The sequence below is a fragment of the Marmota monax genome, unplaced genomic scaffold (genome assembly GCF_021218885.2).
Source record: "Marmota monax isolate L192 unplaced genomic scaffold, Marmota_monax_Labrador192_F-V1.1 WCK01_AAM20220418_F8-fsc00161, whole genome shotgun sequence".
Lineage (NCBI taxonomy): Eukaryota > Metazoa > Chordata > Mammalia > Rodentia > Sciuridae > Marmota > Marmota monax.
Window position 1 is genome coordinate 2838081 of NW_026693511.1, and position 23503 is coordinate 2861583.

General features: G+C 34.6%; 1 protein-coding gene across 2 annotated transcripts; it reads right to left on the reverse strand.

The window, feature by feature from the left end:
* Window positions 1-1573: 1573 nt before the first annotated feature.
* Window positions 1574-23158, reverse strand: Znf25 (zinc finger protein 25). Of its 2 annotated transcripts, XM_046458451.2 has the most exons (7): window positions 23003-23158; window positions 21216-21321; window positions 20992-21108; window positions 9569-9695; window positions 8375-8470; window positions 5363-5420; window positions 1574-4910 (listed from the first exon to the last, which is right to left on the reverse strand). In XM_046458451.2, the coding sequence occupies exons 3-7, from the start codon at window positions 21004-21006 to the stop codon at window positions 3842-3844; spliced, it is 1365 nt and encodes a 454-aa protein (XP_046314407.1). In that variant the 5' UTR covers window positions 21007-21108; window positions 21216-21321; window positions 23003-23158; the 3' UTR covers window positions 1574-3841. The 2 variants fall into 2 exon arrangements, with proteins under 2 accessions (XP_046314407.1, XP_046314408.1); XM_046458452.2 differs by lacking the exon at window positions 21216-21321 and having other exon boundaries at window positions 23003-23145.
* Window positions 23159-23503: the final 345 nt, after the last annotated feature.

Sequence of the window (23503 nt, forward strand, 5' to 3'; positions counted from 1 at the left end):
TAGACCAATGGGATGTACTTGTATATCACAGTAAAACAAAGCATAAAATGATATGGGATTTAGGGAACAAGGGGATTCATGGATTGGCGGGGCTTTCAGAAGCAATAATGTTGAGGGACTAATCAGTCATAAAAATACATTCACTGGACTGAGGCTTGACTTACTTGCTCACTTTAAAAGCATGGTCTGAGGCAGGAGCATTGCAAGCTCAAGTCAGCCTTAGAAACTTAGTGAGGCCCTAACCAACCTAGAATCTGTCTTAAAATAAAAAAAATAAAAAGGTGCGGGGATAAAGCTTTAGTGATAAAAGTGCCCCTGGGTTCAATCCTAAGTTTATAAAAAAGGCATGGTCTGAATGAAAGTTTTTGTTGGTTGGCTTTGAGAGAAGTGGAGCTGTTGCAGATTGGTTAACCTTCATGAACACATGTACTAGTGAGAGATTGTATTGGATTAACTGCTATCAATGTCTCATCAGTTCTCTTATCAATTTTGGTGGTTAATAATTTGTGATTTGAGACTATGGCCAAGAAATAGTCTCAGGATTGAATTTGTAGAATAGAAATATCATATTCTCATCAGCTATAGTACTATTTTTAAGTGTTCTTATCAGTACAGACTTTATTCTTAGTAACAGATTTGCCATAGTTATCCCAAGAAAGTACTAATAACTTTTATTTTTTGGTGAAGCTTGAGGGATTTAGAAAATGTCTTTTCTTTCATAATAGGTTGCAATACAGAATAACTCTAAATGCATGCCCGTGCCTAAACCTCTCATAGATGGTTTGAGTAGAAAGAGATATTGATAATATTTTACCATAGTGTACAAAAGTTATAGCAGTAAGTACAAAGTATGTCCTTCTTAAAATATAAGCAATCACTAAATATCATATTAAGTGTTCATCAGACAAATTAGAGTGATGTATGCTTAAGAAGTTCAACATCAAAAAGTCATCTATATTAGGAAGGGGAAGTAAGGTGCTGGTGGCATTTAGATTAGAGCAGCAACTGGCAGTTACAGATGCTGCTTGATTTACATTGGGTTATATCCCAAGAATCCCATTTTAAGTTGAAAATATCAAGTCAAAAATGAATTTAAAATATCTAACCTACTGAATACTATAGCTTACCAACACATTTTTTTTTTTTATCCTGTGACTGTGTGGCTGACTGATTGCTGTTGATTTGCTTCTGCTGCTTAGTGATAGGAAGGAATATTATACCTCATGTTAATAGCCTGAGAGAAGATAAAAATTTAAAACTTGAAGTATGATTTCTACTGAATGTGTACTGCATTCATACCATCATAAAGTAAAAAAAAAATCTAAGCTGAACTACCTTAAATTAATAATCATTTATATAGGAAATATAGGTAATAATTTTATAGGTTACTAATAACACAGCTATTGGAGTTAGGTATTACAAATTTCTGTCATTAGGTCATGTCAAATATAACACAGAGATGGTAACTTGTGATGGGATAGTGAGCAAACTATAAAACAACATGGGGAAAACTGCTCATTGACTTGGAAGAAAATAAAGAAATACTGTAGGAAAGGATCAATTAACAATACAATTCAATTTAGGCAAAATTTATTTCATATATGTTTCTTACACTCCATCAGTAAATTTGTTTTGATTTTATGTCAATACAGCAAGTAAAAAACACATTTTTTTGAAAAAAATACTTCTAAGCTTAGGTTTTAAACATATAAATATAATGCATAAAATAAATATACTGCACAAAAACATCCACCCACAAATTGTTGTTTACATCATTTCTGAATCACATTTCATGTATAAAAGTATACATTTACATTGGCTACAATGTTTTCAGCTCTACATAACAGAAAACTTATTTTGTAAAGTGCCAAGTAGTAAATGTCTTAGGATCTGTGGGCCATATGGTCTGTCACAACTACTAAACTCTACTGGTGAAGGCAACCACAGGCAAGGAAAAAAAGAAATGGGTTTTTATTTGTATTAGTGTTCTCAAAGTGCTCTATGGACACTGAAATTTGAATTATCACATAATTTGCATGCGTCCCAAAATATTCTGTAAGTTTTTTCAGCCATTTAGTAATAATAATAAAAAAAACTTTTATCAGCTTGCACAAAAATGGGCAGTAGACCAGATCTGGCAGATGGGCTGTGGTTTGCCAACCACTGGCCTAGCCTAATCAGGATCTCTTCCAGAATCACTGGGAAAACAACCAACCAAACCAAACCAAGGCACTGGAAGCAATAAGGTGGGAGATGAGTGTTGGGTTGCCAACATTATTTATATAGGATAATTCAAGAAATACATATTATAATTACTATAATATCTAATACATAGTTCTTGTGTCTCAGACACTATTCTAAGTGCTTTAAAATATTAACTCACTTCAACCTCAAAGCAATATTAAGATGTTACTATCACTACTCTTACATAAAAGAAACTGAGGCACAGGGAGGTGAGTGACATGACCCCTTTGCTGGAATCTAGGCCTAGGCTAGTAGCCTAGAGTCCTCACTCTTAACTGTCATGCCATGTTGCTTCTACTAGTGATAAAAAGGTTTGGGAGAACATTTAAGACTCTCATACAAAATACAAGCACAGATAATTACATACACTCTGCTAAAACACCAACAGTAAGATAATTATATTTCTTACATAGCACTATTTATTTCTATTATGTAGAGTATAATACATGTTAGTGTTGTCAGCTGCTTTAAAGGCAGCTCAGACTTTTGCTAAAAATAAATGTGCCCCTACTCCAAAATTTGGCTGACCATAAGAGAGCTGAACATTTTACAAGAACATTTCAGCTTCATTTTAAAGTGTTAGTTCAGTAACAATGTCTATATAATTGTTACAAGTGCCAGGAAATGGTAGGAAAAGATGCACTAAGAAAAATAAAGAGTATTACACTACAACACATATCATAACAACAAGAATCACTGCTCAGCTCAGATAATGTGACACGTCCTCCTACACGTAACAGTTATTGAACTAAGGTTACATGTTTTTCTATGTACAATTATGGATGGGTTCTACTTGCATGTCCAACTTCTACAAGCTATGTTTTGTAGCAAAATCACATGCACACTAAAGTCCCACATACTAAAAGACCCTTCATGTGTGTTTAATGATGTTGTCTGATTACTCAATATATTTTTGCTTTTTAAAAAGCTTCATATCTGTGGACATTTGTAGGTTTATTTAAAAAGAAAATCAAATCCCTTGGAATATTCATTTTTGTCTGCTTCCATCAGTAGAAATTATTTGAAATTTTGTTGAAAATCTCTCAAATATTTATAGAAATATTATTCAAATTATCAATGACATGACATTCATTGAAATATCCGTTCTTTAATAAAGGCTTCTATACCTGTTACAAACTTTGCAGTTATCTCCCTTGAGTTCTCTAATAAGTTCAACTTGTGTAAAAAAGACTTATGAATACTCAGGATATTCATAGGAGTTTCTTATACATGTTAGCTTTGGATATAAAGTGCTGACTGTTCTGTTAGAAAACATCTTGACATTTATTTACTTACAGGATTTCTCTTGTGTGATGATGTAAAATAAAATACAACTTCTGAAAGAAATATTTTTCTTCATATTTTATAGTTTGTAGAGTTTTGCCATCTATATTGTCTGATATTTAATAGTCTACTGGGTGGTAAAAATTTCTCCCTAATAAATTTATAGAATTTCTCTCCATGCATTTGCTGATATTCTATGAGTAAAGATTGTGGCTGAAATTTTCCCCTCATTGATGATACTCACGAGGTTTCTCTTGTGTAAATTATCTGATAACACTGAAGGATAAATTCAGACAGAAATTCTCAACTCATACTATTTGTCAGCTTTTCCCTTCCGTGTATGTGTCTTCTGATGTGCATTGAGTTGTGACTTCTGGATAAAGGTGTCCCCACACTCCTGACACTCATAGGGTTTCTCCCCTGTGTGCTTTCTCTGATGTATGGTAAAATGTGACTTCTGAGAAAAGGATTTCCCACATTCCTTGCATTCATAGGGTTTCTCTCCTGTATGAGTCCTTTGATGTAATCTGAGGACTGAATTCACAGAGAATGATTTACCACACTCTGTGCATTCATAGGGTTTCTCTCCTGTGTGTTTTCTTTGATGTTTAGTGAGGTCTGATTTATAGTAAAAGTTTTTACCACATTTATTACATTCAAAGGGTTTTTCCCCTGTATGAGTTCGCTGATGTACTGTGAGGGCTGACTTCTGGTAGAAGCATTTACCACATTCCTTACATTCATAAGGTTTTTCTCCTGTGTGAGTCCTCTGATGAGTTTTGAGGTGTGAATTTCTAGAAAAGAATTTCCCACATTCCTTACATTTATATGGTTTCTCCCCTGTGTGTGTTCTTTGATGTACTGTGAGGTGTGACTTCTGAGAAAAGTTTTTCCCACATTCCTTACACTCAAAAGGTTTTTCCCCTGTATGTGTTTTCTGATGTACCATGAGGTATGCCTTCACATAGAAGAACTTCCCACATTCAGTACACTCAAAGGGTTTCTCCCCTGTGTGTGTTTTCTGATGTTCTGTGAGGTGTGGTTTCTGATAGAAAGATTTTTCACACTGATTACATTCATAGGGTTTCTCCCCTGCATGGGTTCTCAGATGTCTACTAAGAGATGATAGGTGGTAGAAAATTTTCTTACATTCTTTACATTCATAGGTTTTATCTCTGGTGTGAATTTTCTGATGTTTTATGAGGTCTTCATTTATAGAGAAAGATTTCCCACATTTTTCACATTCATAGGATTTGTTCTTGTAATGTGTATGTCGATGCACTATGAGGGCAGACTTTTGGCAGAAGGATTTTCCACATTGGTTACATTCATAAGTTTCCTCCTGGTTATGAGTTTTCTGATGTTTTGTGAGTTCTCCCATCCTAAATAGAAAGTTCCAAATTCATTAATAATAGGACTTTTAATGCTTTTTTTGTGCTATGTATTTTCTAAGTTGCTCTGAGGACTGACTTCTAGAGATGTTCCCATATTCTTTAGCTTCATAGGGTTTCTCCACTATAAACATTCTCTGACCTACACTGTGCTTTAACATTTCATAGACTGAACTTGCATAACATACATAAGGTTTCTTAACTGACTGCACTCTACTTTGTGTAATAAAACCTCGATTTTTGGATAATTCAGAACAAAGAAGATGACTTCAAAGTTTGAATAACTTGATCTTGAGTAAGTTCTCCTGTGAAAAACGACATTTCCATTTGAATTACTTTCTTTAAAATTCACTCCAGTATTTTCTCACATTTAGTATTAACTAGTGCTATCTCATTTCTAGTACCCCCATCAAGACTTTCCTACAATACTTCTCTTGACTTGCCTTGAATTTCCAGCTTGACTTTTCTGGTACTTTGCCCCACGGTCATTCCATAGTTCTTCTACAAAGGAATCAAGATTTTAATACATTATTATGATTGTAGGGTTGATTCTATGTTTCAGGTCAATCTATCAAAATGAAAGAACTCTCAAATAGAAATTTATTCTATTCCTTTGTTTTAGAAAAACACAGAACAAACATTAAAAACTTCAGTAATAGACAGTGGGAAGAACATGATTACAAACCAAAGTACCTTTGGCACATTTAAAACAAATATGACCTTAAAAACTTGGATGTAAAAGTTAAGACAAAAACCAAAGAATATGGAACAGTGAACAAAAGATTTTTAAAATCATCCTGAACAAGAAGTGGGAATCACAGAGAACGCTGTGAGTTCATTAAAGACAATCCACCATAGTAATTTGGGTAAGAAAAATTGGAGGATAATTGTGTTTACTGGAATTATCAGAAAGAAGATAAAATTTGATGGAGGAGCTAACATTTGATGGAGGAGCATAACATATTCTATCCAGGTGCAGTAGCTCATGCTTATAATTGTAGCAACTCAGGGGGCTGAGGCAGGAGATTTACAAGTTTTTAGCCAGCCTTAGAACCTTAGCAACAATCTGTCTCAAAATAAAAAAGGGCTGGGATGTAGCTCAGTGGCAAAGTACTCCTGCGCTCAATCCTCAGTGCAAAAAAAAGAAAGAAAGAAAGAAAGAAAGAAAGAAAATCCCAGAAGCATAAGTCTTTATCCCCTCAAATTTAAATTTATATTACTATGTTAGGATTCCTAGTTCAATAGTCCCTCCTTATCTGGAGGGGATATATTCCAAAACTCCAGTAGTGCCTGAAACCATAGATAGTACTGAATGCTCTCTCTCTCTCTCTCTCTATATATATATATATATATAACATACATACATACATACATACCTATGATAGATACAACTTTTACATTTCTACTTAGAAGAAGCACTTTAAGGCTTTATTTTGGCATATCTTCATTGTCAGCATCACTACTCTTGAACTTTGGGGCCATTATAAAATAAAATAAGGGTTACTTAACATAAGTGCTATGATCCCTCAACAGTCTATCTGATGACTGAGATGGCTGTTGAGTGACTAATCAGGTAACATGTTACAGTACAGATATGCTAGATAGAGTTGATTCATATCTGGGCCAGACAGAGTGGAACTACACTAGATTTCATCACAGTACTCAGAATGACATATATTTTAAAACTATGAATTGTTTATTTCTGGAATTTTCTGTTTAATATTTTCAGACTGCAGATGACTGTGGGGAACTGAAAGGAAAGTGAAAGTGCAGATCAGGAGAAATACTGTAGTTAACAGACTATAAACTTATACTTTATTTCTTCCTTGTCTATCCATAATAATATAGCTGTCAATGCTAAAGTGAATTTCTCAGATCATCAATGTTCTCATGGTTAGAAGTTTAAGCTTTCATTAGCAATAAAATTAGCTTAATTTTCACTAGGACAGGAAGATCCAGGAACATAGACATCCAAAAAGAAGGACTTTTTTAAAAGCAGAGGCATGCCATCCTGCAACAGGATGAATTTCCTTGTAGCATCATGGATTTTCAGTTCTGAACTTATCCTAGCCATCAAAATCCTGCATTTCCAAAGATAAGATTCAACTTGAGTTTTTAATTCTGCTTTCATAATCTTGGCTCCTTCATTTCTGCTTCTAAGTTGCTACATGTTCCCTAAATATTAGGTTACTCAACATCATCCTAGAACCATTCTTCATATTTATTCATATTTAAAAAATAAAAGATTATGAGCAGAGGCTTGGGGTTGTAATTTCATGGCACTTGTGGGAAAAGTTATTTGATACTGAGTTGTGCAAAGTTAACTTGAATATGTATGAAATAAGAGCCTATGTATATAAAACATGTAAGAGAATGGTAAAGTGGAAATTAACATGTGATTGGGGGCTACAAGGAGAAATAAGTCGCAGTAGGCAAGAGAGGGCCAGACTTGTTCTTGACAGAAAATTAACATAAATGTATGCTCTAATAGTGAGTCAGTATTAGTTTACCATGACAAGCTAGTGGCAATAGAAGTCTGCTGCATTATACAATGGCCTTGAGAATTTAAATTAATAATTTGATTTTGACCTTAAGGAGTAGAATCAGTGGAACTATCTTATAAGAAGGTAAAATATGAAACCAGAATAAAAATAGAACAGAGATTCTGTCAGCTTTAGGAGTTCTCAGCACAAAAATTCATGATTTATTCTTAAGAGTGGATAAGTCCTCGCAGTAGTTAGTGAAAAGAGCATACAGCAGAGAATAGAGATTGTCGGTTTCTTATAAATCATATTTCATTCTTTCAACAAATACCTTGTGAGCAACTAATATGTACCAAGCAATACATCAGTCAGAAGATAATGAAAAAGATTTAAGAAGCAGGATGGGATTCTCTTGGTGTTATAATACCCCAAATAAGGTACTGAAGATTTTAGGAATAATCAACACTTTGTGTGAAGGGCAACCCCACATGAAAGAAAATGATGAACAACATAATGGTTTATAATTTGAGTTCAGAGTTTAAAGAGAGATGAGGAAGTTAAAACTGTTGCAACTGGTGCTAAAAATACATTTTTCAGTTTTTTTGTTTTCTTTGAAAAAATATAGCTCATATTTGTGAACACTTTCTAAGATTATAATCATATTATAATGTGCAGGGAGGAAGTTACTGTATTCTAGAGAAAAGACAAAAATCTCAGTTAAGGTTAGATATGGTTGCAATTCTGAAAATATAGAAAATAGAAGTAAATCTATTTTAAAATATTTAGCAAATGAGGAATTTAAGTGGCGAGAACAGAAATTTGAGGTATGATTTAGGTTTATTACATGTACAGATAAAGTGTTCTCAATCATTTCCAGAAGTCTACGGAATTTAGAGAAATTCCTGAAAAGTATTTCAAAAATCAAGAAGCATCAACCACCTGACTAATAATGGAATATAATTTCTAAGTTACCAGGACAACGCCGACGTGGAAATTCTACTTCCAATACCCATGGCTCTTTTCCTTGCTTCAATTTGAAGACCAGATTTGGCTTACTCACACGATAACCTATTAATGAAAAAAATAAAGAAAATGATACAAATTGCTTGAAGTTTGTATGGATAAGAAAAATACAATTTCAGGAAAACAATGAAGTTCCACTTAGGCTTGTCAAATTTTAGATTCTTTCACTGGAGATGTAGGAACACTTATTCTGGTACCCAAAATGGATTAAGTTTGACCTCTGAAACAAAGCTAATATCATTCAACCCCATAAGGATCTTATATGTTCCAGAAACTGAGAGAAGAAATATAAACGACTGGGATTTATACATTGTTATAGTTTGGATGTGAAGTCTCCCCCAAAAGTTCACATATGAGACTATACAAGAAGATCTGGAGAAGAAATTATTGGGTTATAGCCTTAATCTAATCAGTGAATTAATCCCTGATGTGATTTACTGAGTGGTAACTGGAGGCAGATAGAATGTGGCTGGAGGAAGTTGCTAAGAGCCATAGCCAAGTAGTAATGATGCATGGCATTTTTGGTTGAAAGGTGACTCCAGCAAGCCATTGAGATGATATGATTATGTTAAGATCTGCATTCAAATGGATATTAGACCCCTGCTGTCCACCTGGGCCTGCTACTTTGGAGCTCTAGCGGGACTCCCAAAGAGTTCCCATTGGTCGGGGAAGTGCGGTAGGAGGGAATTCCAGAGGAGGGATTTCCTGTTGGGGTAGTGTGGCCCGGAGAACGCCACGTGTGTGGGTCGGCATATTTCCCGGGAGCATACAGGGCATTGGCGGGAGTTTCAAAAATAAAGTTTGTTCCTGTTTGAGTGGCTCGTGATTTTGTGCCCAGCCAGACTGCGGCAGGAAGTGGTTTATTGAGGGCATGGCTATGAAGTATATGTTTGTATATAGAAAGTGGAGGCCTCTCTCTCTCTGCTTTCTGATCACCACACTATTCCTTCTGCCACACTCTTCCACCATGATATTCAGCCTCACCTAGAGCCCCAAGGAATGCAGCCAGTTTCTATGGACTAAGACCTCTGAAACCATGAGCCCTAAATAAACCTTTTATCCTTTACAGTTGTTCTGGTTAGGTCCTTTTAGTCACAGCAGTGAAAAAGCTGAATAAAACATATATGGGGAAGTTTTTCTCACCCACTGAGACCAGGTGATTGTAGTTCTCCAGCATGACATCCTTGTACAGGGTCCTCTGAGCAGGAGTCAGTAATTTCCACTCCTCCTTGGTGAATTCCACAGTAACATCCTTAAATGTCACTGGTCCCTGGAACAATATTTCAATTAAATCTGAAGTGACCAGAAAAGAGTACCATCGAAAAGATACAGTAAGGGCTGGGGACATGACTCAGTGGTAAAGCATTTGCTTTGCTTGCATGAAACTCTAGGTTTAATCCCTAGCATTGAGGAGGAAAAAAAAACATATTAAACTAGCTTTGTGTTGACTGTAGAATTTACTCTGGATAGTTATACTGCTAACTATATACAGTATTTTATACATAGATATATGTTCAATTCACATTTACTGAACTCCTACTCTGCCTGCAACTCTCCTGGAGGTACCAAAGATGAATAAAAATAATTCTTTCTGTTATCAAAGAACTGATATTTTGACATGAGGCAAAGATGTAAATGCTTAAAGGCAATATGTGTAGTGGGTGCATTGTCAAATATGATACAAGATACAAGATGGTTACAAATGGGGAAAGTTATTTGCATTTTGTATTGTCATGTTAGATTTTTTTAGATGGTCAACCTGATTTATGTACATTTTAAGAATAAACAATACATGATTGGAAAAAGCATGGGGCATGAGAAATGATGAAAGTTAAACTACAAAAAACACAGTATAATAGGAGAATAGGTTATAGGATGAAGATTAATTATGTTATAAATTCAAGTGACAGAACATAAAGAAATTATGTCTTTTGACCCATAGAATATATTTTTCATATATTTAATAGATTGCTTATTAATATATTACACCTATTAAAATAGGTTAACAACTCTTAAATTTAAGGAATAAAATTTATATAAGAGAACAATATCTATATCACAGTATGTAGACTATCTTATACATCTTAGGGATGTTCACTCCTTCACTTTGTAGATGTAAATACAGACAATAGGAGCCACTGAAGATACAGATGTGAGTGCTGGAGTTATAGCAGATAAGTAGTTTAGAAGAAAACTATAAAGAAGAAGTAGCAAATAGCACATCACAAAGAGACAGATATAAGCAATAGGCATTTATATAAAGTAGCAGCAGCAGTAGCAGTAGTATGGCAAAATAGTATAATGTAACTGTAATTAGCTGGTAATTAATAGCTACTGGGAAGAAGACAGAGGATAGCTCCCAGATTATTATGATTTGGTGGCCAGAGTTAGGATGCTAATTTCTTTCATTTGTATTAAAAGAAACAATTTAAGGCTATAAAATTTCTTCTGATAAATGCTTTATTTATATTCCATAGGATCTGAAATGTATTTTCACTTGAACAATAACTTGGTTGGGCATAAATTCCTGATTCATACTTTTTTCTTAATTTCTTGAAAACGCTTTCTATTATTTTATGTTTATATAAGTTGGTACTAAGAATTATGTCAATTTTATTTTCCTTCCTTGGCAAGTGATTTGTACTTTTCCCCCTTGAGACCAGAGAACTTTTTAATTACTTTTAAATAAGTATGGGGGTTACCATTCTGAATCAATGCTTTGTGGCATACAGAGGGTCTTTTCAATAAGTAGATTCAGTTCTTCTCTTTCTGGAAAGTTCCTTGAATTATAGTTTTTTTTTACTATTTATTTTTTAGTTGTAGTTGGACACAATATCTTTATTTTGTTTACTTATTTATTTTTTTAAAAACGTGGTGCTGAGGATCGAACCCAGGGCCTCGCACATGCTAGGCAAACGTTCTACTGCTGAGCCATAACCTCCTTGAATTATAGTTTAAAATTTTATTCTCTTTCGTTATTTGGTTTTTGTACCTTAGGGACTCTACTTTGTCTTTCTTTTACTTTTATTACTCAAATCTTCCTGATCCTCATTCATTTTGTTTCTGCCCTAACTTTGATCTCTTGTCCATTCATTTATTTCATGTCATTTATTGTACCTTCATTCACTTCTTCTTCCTTGAGCATGTTGTAACTTAACAGAAACCTTGAGTTTCTGTTCTGCTATATTTTTCCTAAGTTAATGAACCTACATTTTGTATTTACTTGCTTTTCCATTTCTATCATGAGTTTTTAATTTCTGGTTTGTAAGTTTCTTTACTGTCCCAAATTACTTAATACTGAAGATTTGTATTAACAGTTTTCTTCTATTTTGCTTTTGTTTTGGGAAATTCACAACAATTGAAAAAGTTAATTCACACTTTCTGCTTTCTTCTTATATTATTAATGCATGATTGTTGAGTAACTTCCTTTTTCATGATAAGTGACAATAAAAGTTAATTTTATGGTGGATAGGAAAGAAGAAATTGTTCTCTACTCTTGGTTAAAATATCAGCAACTATTTGAAAATAATAAGTGAGTATTTTGTTTACTGTTATTCGAAAATAAACTCAAAGTTGTTGGGTTTTTTGTTTTTTGTTTTGCGGGGGATGACTGGGGATTGAACTCAGGGGCACTCGACTACTGAGCCACATCCCAAGCCCTATTTTGTACTTTATTTAGAGAAAGGGTCTCACTGAGTTGCTTAGCACCTCGCTTTTGCTGAAGCTGGCTTTGAACTTGCAATCTTCCTGCCTCAGCCTCCTCTCAAGCCACCGGGATTACAGGTGTGCAACACTGCGCCTGGCCTACATAGACACTTTAAATCAACTCTTTGAAGCATGCTCAAGGAAGTATAGGAAATTGTGGACAAAGAACTAAAGGAAACCAAGACTATGTATAAACAAGTAAAGAATATCAATAAAAAATGTTTAAAAAGGGAAAGAAGTTACAGAGTTCAAAGGTAAAATAACTGAAATTAAAAATTCACTTGAGAGGATCAACATCAGATTTGAGCAGGCAAAAGAAAGAGATCTACAAAACTGAAGATTAGATGATTTATCCTGTTGCTGCAATTCTGGCTCAAAATAAAAATATCAATGTAAGTCTTAAATATGAAAAAATTAAAAAAGAAAAATATCATCATCATCATCTCAACAGATACAGAAAAAGCTTTTCACAAATTTTTTAAATAATTATCATTCATGATTAAACCTCTGAACAAATTAGGTGAAAAAGATATTATAATTTGCTTTTCAGTTTCCTCCAAAGAACATGTAGTAAAGGCTTGCTCCCTAGGGTAACTCCATTGGAAACAGAGCCTTACTATTGGGTAGAACCCTAAGGAAGCAGGGTCTAGTAGGAGGTCTTTGGGGTCACTGGGACTATCCCTTTGAAGGTGACTGTGGGACCCTGGTCTCTTTCTCTTTCTTTTGCTTTCTGGCCATGAGAGCAGTTTTGCTCAATCATGTGCTCATGGCATGATGTGCTGCTTCAACATAGGTGTAAATGCAACAGGTTCAACTGATCATGGACTGAAATCTCTAAAAGTGTGATCCCAAATAACCCTTTTCTCTTTATAAGGTATTTATTATAGTGACAGAAGCCAACTAATGCAGAAGGGAACTTCCTTAATCTAAAAAAGACATTTATATAAAATTTGTAGCTAGCACAACACTTATTGAATGACTAAATTCTTTACCCCTAATGACAGGAAAAAAATGTTTAATTTCAGTACTCTTACTTAATATCATATTAGAAATAATAGCACTGGCTAAAGAAAAGCATACAGATTACAAAGAGGAAAAATAAAACTGTTTCTGTTTTCAGATGACATTTACTTATGTGGACAGTCTCCAAGAATCTTTAAAACAAATTCTGGAACTAATCATTAAGCTTATTAAGGTCACAGACCAAATTTGTTTTTAAAAATCTATATTTCTATATGCTAATAAAAACCAAGTAGAAATAAAAAAGCGAAATCAATATTATTTACTGTTAGAGTCTATAAACAAGTCAAAATAACACCTGGCATTTTGCCAGGGGAATGTTAGAGTTCGTAAACAAGTCTGGATGGTGCCTGGCAAAATGCCAGAGGGAGTGGTTTGAGAAGTAACAAAAGCGAGCCATTAAGTGTGGAGATTCCTGATTGGTTGACTGCTGTATCTAGTTTATGCTAATTAGATAAGCTGTGTGGAATGTATAAATACTGCTCCTGTCCTGCAATAAACGTTCCTACTCCTGCTGTATCAACGTATACAAGTTATTCGTCACCCCCCAGCTATTTTGCCCAGCCAGCCGGCCTTCGGCAATTTACAATAGCAACAAAAATGCAATACTTGAGTGTTAATCTAAACTTTTAGCATGGTATATATCCAAAAACTACAAAACAACAAAGAAAGAGGTCAAAGACCTAAATAAATGGGGTGATAAATTTACTCTGAACCATGCCAACTCTTCTTAATATAATCTGTATATTTAATGTAATTCCAATCAAAACCTGAGAAGGCTTTTTTTTTGGTAGATGTCAATAGCTGATTCTAAAATATATAAGGAAAAGTAATGGAATTAAAATAGCTTTTGCAAAAGAACAAATTATGCGGATTCACACTATCTGATTTTAAGACTCGCTGCTATATTAAGGAAGATATTGCGCTAATAAAAAAGGATAAACACAAAGATCAATGCAATAAAAGAGTATTTTGATGTTTTAAAAGTCTCCTTAGTCTCTTGGTTTATGAGCTTCCTTGATTTTTTAAAAACATTATTATTTATTTTTGAAGTTCTGGGAATTGAACCCACAGCCTTGCACATGGTGAGCTATGTCCCTAGACCTTTCCTTAATTTTTATGACCTTGACAGTTTTGAAGAATACTACTCAAATGTTTTATGGAACGCCCCTCAAGTTGGATTTGCCTAAAGGTTGTCTCATGATGAGACTAAGATTTTAGGTTTAGGGGAAGAATAATAGAGAGCCCTTATCAAAATATAACAAGGGGTTCATAATATTACTAGTGACATTAACTTGGCTTACTTTGTTAGGGTAGTGTTTACCATTTTTCTCCATTGTAAAGTAGCTACTTTTATTTTTCACATTCTATTTTTTGAAAGCAAATCAAAGTCCAGCCCATATGCAAGAAGAGAATGTGGTAATAAACTCCACTTCCTGGAGGGACAGTATCTATACATATCACTTGGGATTCTTCATAAAGATTTGTCTCTTCTCATTATTTACCTATTTATTCATTTACTTATATCAACATGACCTGGTTTTTAAAAATGTTTTTAGTTAGAATATAATACTGCATACTTGTTTTGTTGCTCAAATTGCTTCAGCTTTGCCAATGAGGAGCTGTTACAGATTGGTTCTTGTGTCTATTTGACATGCCCCAATCATTTGTTTACTTTTATGTTACAGCATTTCCTTACTTTCTGATGGCACAAAATTCCCTTGGCTTATTTTGTATTTCCTTTGCTTCAGTCCTAGAATCAACCAATTATCCAAGAAGTTCTAGTTCTTTTATTGCAAAATGGTATAAAAATATGGATGTGGGCACTAGGAATGCTCATTGCAACTGGGTGTCATTGCTCCTAGGTCTTCTTAGCACAGTTAGGAAATACGTGTATGTATACTGACACACTTATATGCATGTATCTATAATATTTTCAGAGCTATCTATATATATGAGCCAATAATATTAAGATTATGCATAGATTACAAACACACATAGATACATACATATTACTTTTCAATAAATGGTACTGGAACATACAGAAATACATGTATAAAGGAAAGTATCTAAAAATGAAACCAAGCCAATAATTTATATAAATATCACCTAAAAATCATGTAAAACTATAAAATTTTTAGAAAGAAAAAGGCTTTGTGACTTTTGGTTAAAGCAGATATTTTAGACATGATACCAAAAGAAACTAAAAAAAGAAAAAATATGGAGCTTATCAAAATTAGCTCTTCAATGACACTGTTAAATAAATGAAGAGAAAACCCATAGATAATGATAAAATGTTTGAAAATTTACAAGTCACTTATGTCCAGAACATATAAAAAGCTCTCAAAACTCAACAAGAAAAAACCCAATTAAAAAATGAACTAAAGATCTGAATAGATACTTCATAAAAATAAGGTATAGAAACAACATGTAAACCCACCAAAATATATTCAATATCATTAAACATTAGGGAAATGAAAATTAAAATCATAATGGGATACTACTACTCAACCATCAGCATGACTTAAAAAAACTGACAATATAAGTGCTAACAAGCAATGTGAAGCAAATGGATCTCTAATACATTGCAGCAGGAATACAAAATAGTATATCTATTCTGGGAAACGGAATTCTTATAAAGTTAAATTGGGCTGGGGATGTGGCTCAAGTGGTAGCGTGTTCGCCTGGCATGCACGGGGTGCTGGGTTCGATCTTCAACACCACATAAAAATAAAAAATAAAGATATTGTGTCCACCTAAAACTAGAAAATAATTATTTTTTAAAAAGTTAAAGATAATACCTATAACCTAGAAAGCCCACTCCTAGTATTTACCCAAGAAAAATAAAATCTATGTTCACACAAAATTCACCACACAAATATCTGAAAAAGCTCTGTTCACAATTGCCCCCCCAAAAAGATGGAAACAAGTTTTCAACTAGTAAATGTATAAATGATGTATATCCATACAATTTAATCCCATTTAATAACAAAAAAGAACAAACTATCGATATATTACAATACGATCAAATCTCAAATGCATTATGCTGAATGAAAGAAGTCAGTCTTTAAAAAAATCAATTCAATATAAATTGAATTTATGTGATAGTCAGGGAAAGGCAAAATTATAAGAATGCAGAATAGATCAGTGTTTGCTAGGAATTTGGATAAAAAGGCTACAAAGAGGGAATAAGGGAATTTTGAGGTTGTGGAACTGTCAGTAGCTTGAGTGTGGTGATGATTACATGCTTTTATGAATGTGTCAAAAGTCAATAAAATGTACAACCCCAAAGAATATATTTTGCTGTGAGTTAAAAAATAACAACATAACAAAAAGTATAAATCATTTTATACGCACTAGGATAGCTATTCTTTAAAAACAACAAAATAACAATGTTGGTAAAGACTAGAGAAACTGGAACCCTGTGTGTTTTTGGTTAGAATGTAAAATGATGTAGCCACTATGGAAAACAGTATGACAGCTCCTCAAAAAACTACAAAATGATCCAGAAATTCCTTTTCTGGGTATATATCTTATAGAAATAAAAGCAGGGACTCAAATAGTATTTGTTCATCTATGTTCAAATCAGCATTATTTATAATAACCAAGAGGAAAAAGTAAACCAAGTGCCCATGAATGTATGAATGGATAAACATAATGTAGTTTATATAACCAATCTAATACTATTCCACTTTTTTTTTTTAATTTTTTGATATTTATTTTTTAGTTTTCGGCGGGCACAACATCTTTGTATGTGGTGCTGAGGATGGAACCCGGGCTGCACGCATGCCAGGCGAGCGCGCTACCGCTTGAGCCACATCCCCAGCCCTACTATTCCACTTTTAAAAATAAGGAAATTTTGACACAGGCTACAACATGGATGAAACTTGAAGACATTACACTAAGTGAAATTAATCAGCCAGAGAAAGACAAATATTGTATGATTCACTTATACAAGATACCTACAGTAGTCAAATTCATACAGACAGAAAATAACATTAGTAGTTAGTTGCCAGGGATTGGGAGAAGAGGGAACAGAATTGTTATGTAATGGGTTGTGAGATGAAAAAAGTTATGGAGATAAATGGTGGTAACTGGTAACTGTTAAGTAACAATGTGAAGGTATGTAATGCCACTGAACTAAACACTTGAAAAAGTTAAATGGTAAATTTTATGTGTCTTTAACCACAACTAAAAATAAAGACAAAACATACTAAATAGCTGTATAAAAGCATAAAGGATAATAGTCACCAGGATTTGAGGGATCAGGATCTTGGAAAAATGGAAAATCCACTGAGATGAGCACTATTCCTCTGCTTAGAAATTTCAAGACATTTGTAAAGTTCAAAGCCACGGAAAAGAGAGCAGAAAAGCAGATTAGAGCTAGTATCTTTATACTAAGGATTTAAAACATTGGTTCTGAGTACAATGTAGAATATCAAAAGATAGACTGATCTCACCCTAACAATTAGAACAAGCCCTTTACCTAGGAAATCAGGGTTTCCAAAATTAATCAGAAAACTGAGAATCCAAAGATGAACAAAGGCAAAAATTCAGAAGATTAGAATATTTCAGAAAACAACTACTTACATTTCTGGGGGATTTCTTTAAAATATTAGTAAATGTTTCAAGCAAAAATAACAAGTAAATACTTGTTAAAAATATATTACAAATGAACTAAAGAAAAAGGCCACAAAGAATGGGAAGAATAGGAACAGAATTATACTACTGAAAGTTTACTTCACTGTTTATGAATAAACAGTATGTTATTTGAAGATATTACATAGGTTAATCAGGCATAGTATAATTTCCAGATTAATCAAAAAATACAATAACACAAAAAGTAGAGCTTAAAGTCAATAAGTATAATACTCAAACCCAAAGAAGTACAAATAAATTTCATTAGGATAAAGAAAAATCCACACATAAACACACAATGGTAAAATACATCTCGAAAGCAGTTAGCCCAAAACAGACAAATTTGCTTTAAAGATCTGACAAAGGGACAGGTATATTTTTAACAGCATCAGTAGCACAAGTCTGTTTATGCTTTTCAGTGTTTTCAAAGATAAGAACTACCAACGAAGAATTCTATACACAGTGCAAATAAACAAAACAGAACTTTCCACTAGCAAACCCTCCTCCAAAGTAAAAATAGTAAATATAAAGGATTTTTCAAAAGCAGAGAGTTGCACCAATAAAAGTTGAGAGATGCAAGAAGGAATACAAAAAAAGAGAAATCTACTCTGGCCAAAATGGCTATAGACAAACAGTTCCAGAACCTGCAACAAATAAAATTTTCAAGGAGTTGGTAATGACAACTGCACTTAAAAAAAAAAAAAAAAGCAGAGCTGGGCATGGTACCCCTGATCTACAGTTCCAGCTACTTAAGGAGGCTGAAGCAGGAGAATCACCTGAGCTCAGGAATTTGAGACAAGGTTGGGCAACATAGTGAGAGCCTATCTCAAACAAATGAAAAACCCCCACAGGAAACAGGCTCATTAACTGTTTTTATTGTCCCAGACTGACCACTGAGCAATTAATTGTAGATCATAGGAAAACACATGTACTCCCCAATGAATTTTGGATAAGGAGGATTTCAAATAAAAGATAAAAATATATTCAGGATTTGCTGTAGCAGAACTGTAGGTCCTACTCTAGTTTTTAGTTGGTTCTGTTGAATAGGTTGAATCTTAGGTTCCTTCTACTTACTTTCTCCTTTGTTTCTAGCAAGATGCCCAAAGATTGTGATTTTCAATTGGTAACAGGTAAAGTCCATACCAAAAGTTTGTAATACGGTAGTATTAACATTTCAAAAAGTGACTTGAGGATTATGTGAGAAGAATATACTAATGCTCAGCAGAGGGCTGGATGTTTAATTGACAATTATGTTGTTTTATTTAAAGTAAATTTTTAAAACCAATGAACTGATAACAGAATTCAGTATTCGTTTTTCCTGGTAATGGTGAGATCAAGACCATCAGTTGTAACCAGTAATATTCATTTCTTAAGCCCAACAGGGCTGATATTAATATTCCTTAAGTTGTACATATATATTGTACATTTTAAATGAACAAATAAAAACAACATTCAAAGTTCTACAGTCCGCAAGGTCCTACATCTTCTAGCTTCTTCTACTTCTTTGATGTTACTTCTTGCCATTCTCTTCCAAAGTCACTTCTCTCTAGCTATAATATCCTGATATGGTTTCTAGAACATGCCTCAGAGTGACTGTATTTGCTGTTCCTCTATTTAACGTTTTGCCACTAGATTTCTACATAGTTCCCTATCTCATTTAATTGAGGATTTACCACAAATACCACTTTTTAGAATGGTCTAATTAACTTTAAATCTAAAAAACTATGTGTCCTTTATTTCTTTGTATTGCTCTGTCCTCTCAAATTACTTGACTCTATCTCTGAGCATATGCTTCATAAATATTACTCAATTGTTTCTAGGTACTGTGGTACAAGCCTGCAACTCAGCTACTTGGGCAGCTGAGGTAAGAGGATTGCAATTTCGAGGCCAGAGACCAGCCTGGGCAACTTAGTGAGCTGGAGATGTAGCTCAGGGGTAGAGCACCCTAATAACACCCACCATATATATATATATATATATATATATATATATATATATATATATATATATATACACACACATACATACTTATATACGTATTCTACTTTTGAAAATTTTTATTATACATTTGAAAAATTATGTTAGTATCAGCACCAATATTATCAGAAGTCTTATATATTAGAAAGTTGTCCAATTCATGATAAAGATACAAGTTCTACAAAAATCTAATTTTTACCTTAAAGCTCAAATTTTAATATTGGCAAAAAGATACCTTGAAGTGACAGGCTAACTTCATCTATTTATTTATTTATTTTACTTTATTTTATTTATTTTTTTTAAAAGAGAGTCTAGAGAGAGAGAGAGAGAATTTTCAATATTTATTTTTTAGTTTTCAGCGGACACAACATCTTTGTTTGTATGTGGTGCTGAGGATCGAACCCGGGCCGCACACATGCCAGGCAAGCGTGCTACCACTTGAGCCACATCCCCCGCCCTATTTATTTATTTTAGTTGTAGTTGGAAATGATGCCTTTATTTTATTTATTTATTTTTTTATGTGGTGCTGAGGATAGAACCCAGTGCCTCGCACATGCTAGGTAAATGCTACCACTGAGCTACGACCCCAGCCCAACTTCATTCACTTTTGAGAATATGTTTGTTAAATACCCAGGTGTAAATAACTATAGCTTTTTTGCCATTTGTTCTTTCATGTAAAAAAAGGTCTTCCATGAAAAGCATGTGCACAAATCAAATAATTGCACAAGGGCTTGTTATCCAGACCAGACAACTAACTGTTCAGGATGCAGAAGCGCATTATTTTAACTTTCCATTTCATCACATGGAATATTAAAAATATATGCACTTGAGGGTCAATATTTAATAAAATTAATAATTTTTACTATTTTATTAAGGTTATCCTTAAGTAAATGGCAGGTTTTTACTTGCAGAAATACAATGATTATAAATTAGGTGTCCTTATCTTAATTAATGCCAATAGTAGATAGGCAGGAACCTATCACCATTGCTTTCATACCAGCAGTGCAATTAGCATCTTAGCACTAGAGTTTTGAATTTAAAGACCTCTTGAGAGGGTCTTAGGGTTCCCAGGGGTCTTAAGACCATACTTTGAGAGCAGTGTTTTCCTTGAAGATGATCTGTAACATAGCTCCTTTTCTAGTTAAATAACTGAGCTCTCTTAAAAACACATATACACATTAAACACACATACACAAAGTGAAACAAAGGCTAAATAAATGACTCACCTTGAACTTGTTCATTTTCTGCTGCTCTTGGGAAAGGGTAGAAACTATAAAGCCCAAGCAGGGAAAGTTGTAAGAGAAAAGTCATAAGAGACCATATGTTACAGCTCCAGGAATCTCCTGTGGGAAATTTCCATACAATATTTTAGTAAAATATAAACCCCTGGAAAAATGTCCCTTTGACCCATGAAAAGGAATAGGAAGGACCATGATGAAGTAGTACCCACCTGTCCATTGATGACTCTGACATAATCTTGATGAACCTGGGACATTTTTGAGTGAATCTAAACATTTCTTTCTTATTGGTTGCTTTGAAAATTATGTGTATGTTCACTGAATAACACAAAAGAATTGAAAACATAAATAATAAATAACAGATTAAATAAGATGTATAATATATCCAAATATGGATCCCTATGTCTAGCATTACAGATGATGAATTGATATATTTATTGATATATAAAAGGTGTTTAGGTTACATGTCATAACAATTTTTCCTGTTAATATTATAAATCCCAGTTACAAAGTTATTTCAGAGTTTTCAAAAATGAGATAGTTCTTCTCCTTAAATTAGTTTCTTTTGATATAGTGAATCTGGAGACTTCAGTTCTACCTTAGGCTTAGTTTCAATGCTGCTATCTTTAATATAAGGAAAAATCAGGTAATCTTGAACAACCTCTCATGTGATTTTTAAAGTCTTTACCCAGGACCACAAATCTAGATAGTGCCCTGGATTTCACTGACCTCTCAAATTTAGGCTGGGTCTAGGGTTAAAATTTAGTTCAGCCTTGATAAACTGACATGGCCCCTAATCTGCTGACACATAAATCTAGCTTCTAAAATAGCACTTTGGCTCCAAAATTCCCAGACACTTCATAGATGTAGCAAAGACAACAGATGCCACAATCCTGTGGGCCTTTTCATAAGCAGCAGAAACAACTTCCAGCCACCCCGCGCTTACAAGATGATAATTATAAGCCCAGATACCACCAGCCATCAGAAGCATTATCACATCACCTACATAATAAAAAGCATGGAAGAATCACAGGTGGGTGTTTTTTTTTTTAAGTCTGTCTCTACCATTTCCCCTCTAGAAACTAGCCTTTAGCCTTGATAGAATTTCCAACTTCTTAGAGAAATTTAAAATTTTTCAAACTCTGGTTTCAATTTATGTGCTTGCTGAGAACAATCAGGTTGGAGGATGTAGGAAGGGTTTTAATTGACTTTTTGAGCCAAGGGTTCTAAAGGAATCCCAAGAATTTTTGGAAATAGAACACTACATGGAGAGATGATGTTCAATACACTTCACAACTATACTCTGGTGGTGCTTAAGTACAACTGCTTGCTTAAATACAAACTAAGACTGGATTTTAATGTAGGAAAGAGCATTAACTACAGAGTAAAAACAGTGAGAGTTTAAATCCTACCTAATTCCGAGTAAACCAATTTATATCTCTGAACCTGTAATACTATAATTTATTAAACGGAGGTGGTTACTGACAACGATTAAAGGAGCCAATAATGAAAACAACAGCATGCCTTGTAATAAAAGCAGCTCACCTTTATTAATTCCTTATTATTTACATCTACTGCCTTATTCAGGACAGCAAACGACCCTCAAGGGTGCTTTCATCATCATTTTACAGATGATTGAATCACCCTGAGATCAGCTCGCCCATCCAGCCGCACACACTGGATCTGCGCCAAGACTGGCTACAGCCAGCGTCGAAGACGCACTTGGACGCAGCGGGTCAAGCTCCACGTCACACAGAGCCGCTCCCTCTGGGCGGCCCGGCCTGCTTTCCCCGCAGAGTGGGCCCTCCTGGGTTGCCCCTCAGGTCGCGACAACAACTTCTGAAGAAGGTCGGCTGTGCAAAAGGCGGGCTTCCCTGCCAAGTCCCTCCCGCAGGCCCTCTAGGCTCTCGGCGCAGGCCGCGGCCTCCAGATTTTGACCCGGCTGTCGCAAAGTCCAGCTTTCCCGCTCCCGACCCGCCCACAGAGGCCTTCGACACACCTGCAAGGGATCTGTCTCCGATCCCAGGCCACTCTGAGCCCAGGCCCCTCCCTCAGCTGCGCTGCGGGGACCTTGAAGTACCGGAGTCCTCAACCCCCTGCGGTGTAAAGACAAAGCCGCCAAGACAGAAAGGAAAGGGCATTGCACATGCGCAGAGCGCACCCTGCGGGAAGCCTCCGCTTTAACTCTAATTTGGATGAAGTTAAGCGATTTGGCGCCCTCTAGTGATCTGATGATTCCTGCCGGGCTTTTCTGGAGACTTGAGCCTTTGGTTATTCATGGAGTTGAGTGGTTAAAATTGGCTTAAAGGCAGAAAACCACCCGAAGTGATATTGATGGACAACTTATGTAACGTGGTTGGGACTCAGTACCGTAGTGATGTACGACAGAAGAAATAAGGACAGGTATAAAGGAAGCATATGGGAAAGAAAAGGGATTGTAGCTTTAAATCTAAAAACTCCATGAACACCCACACTTTCATTTCTTCAGGCCTGAGTTCGT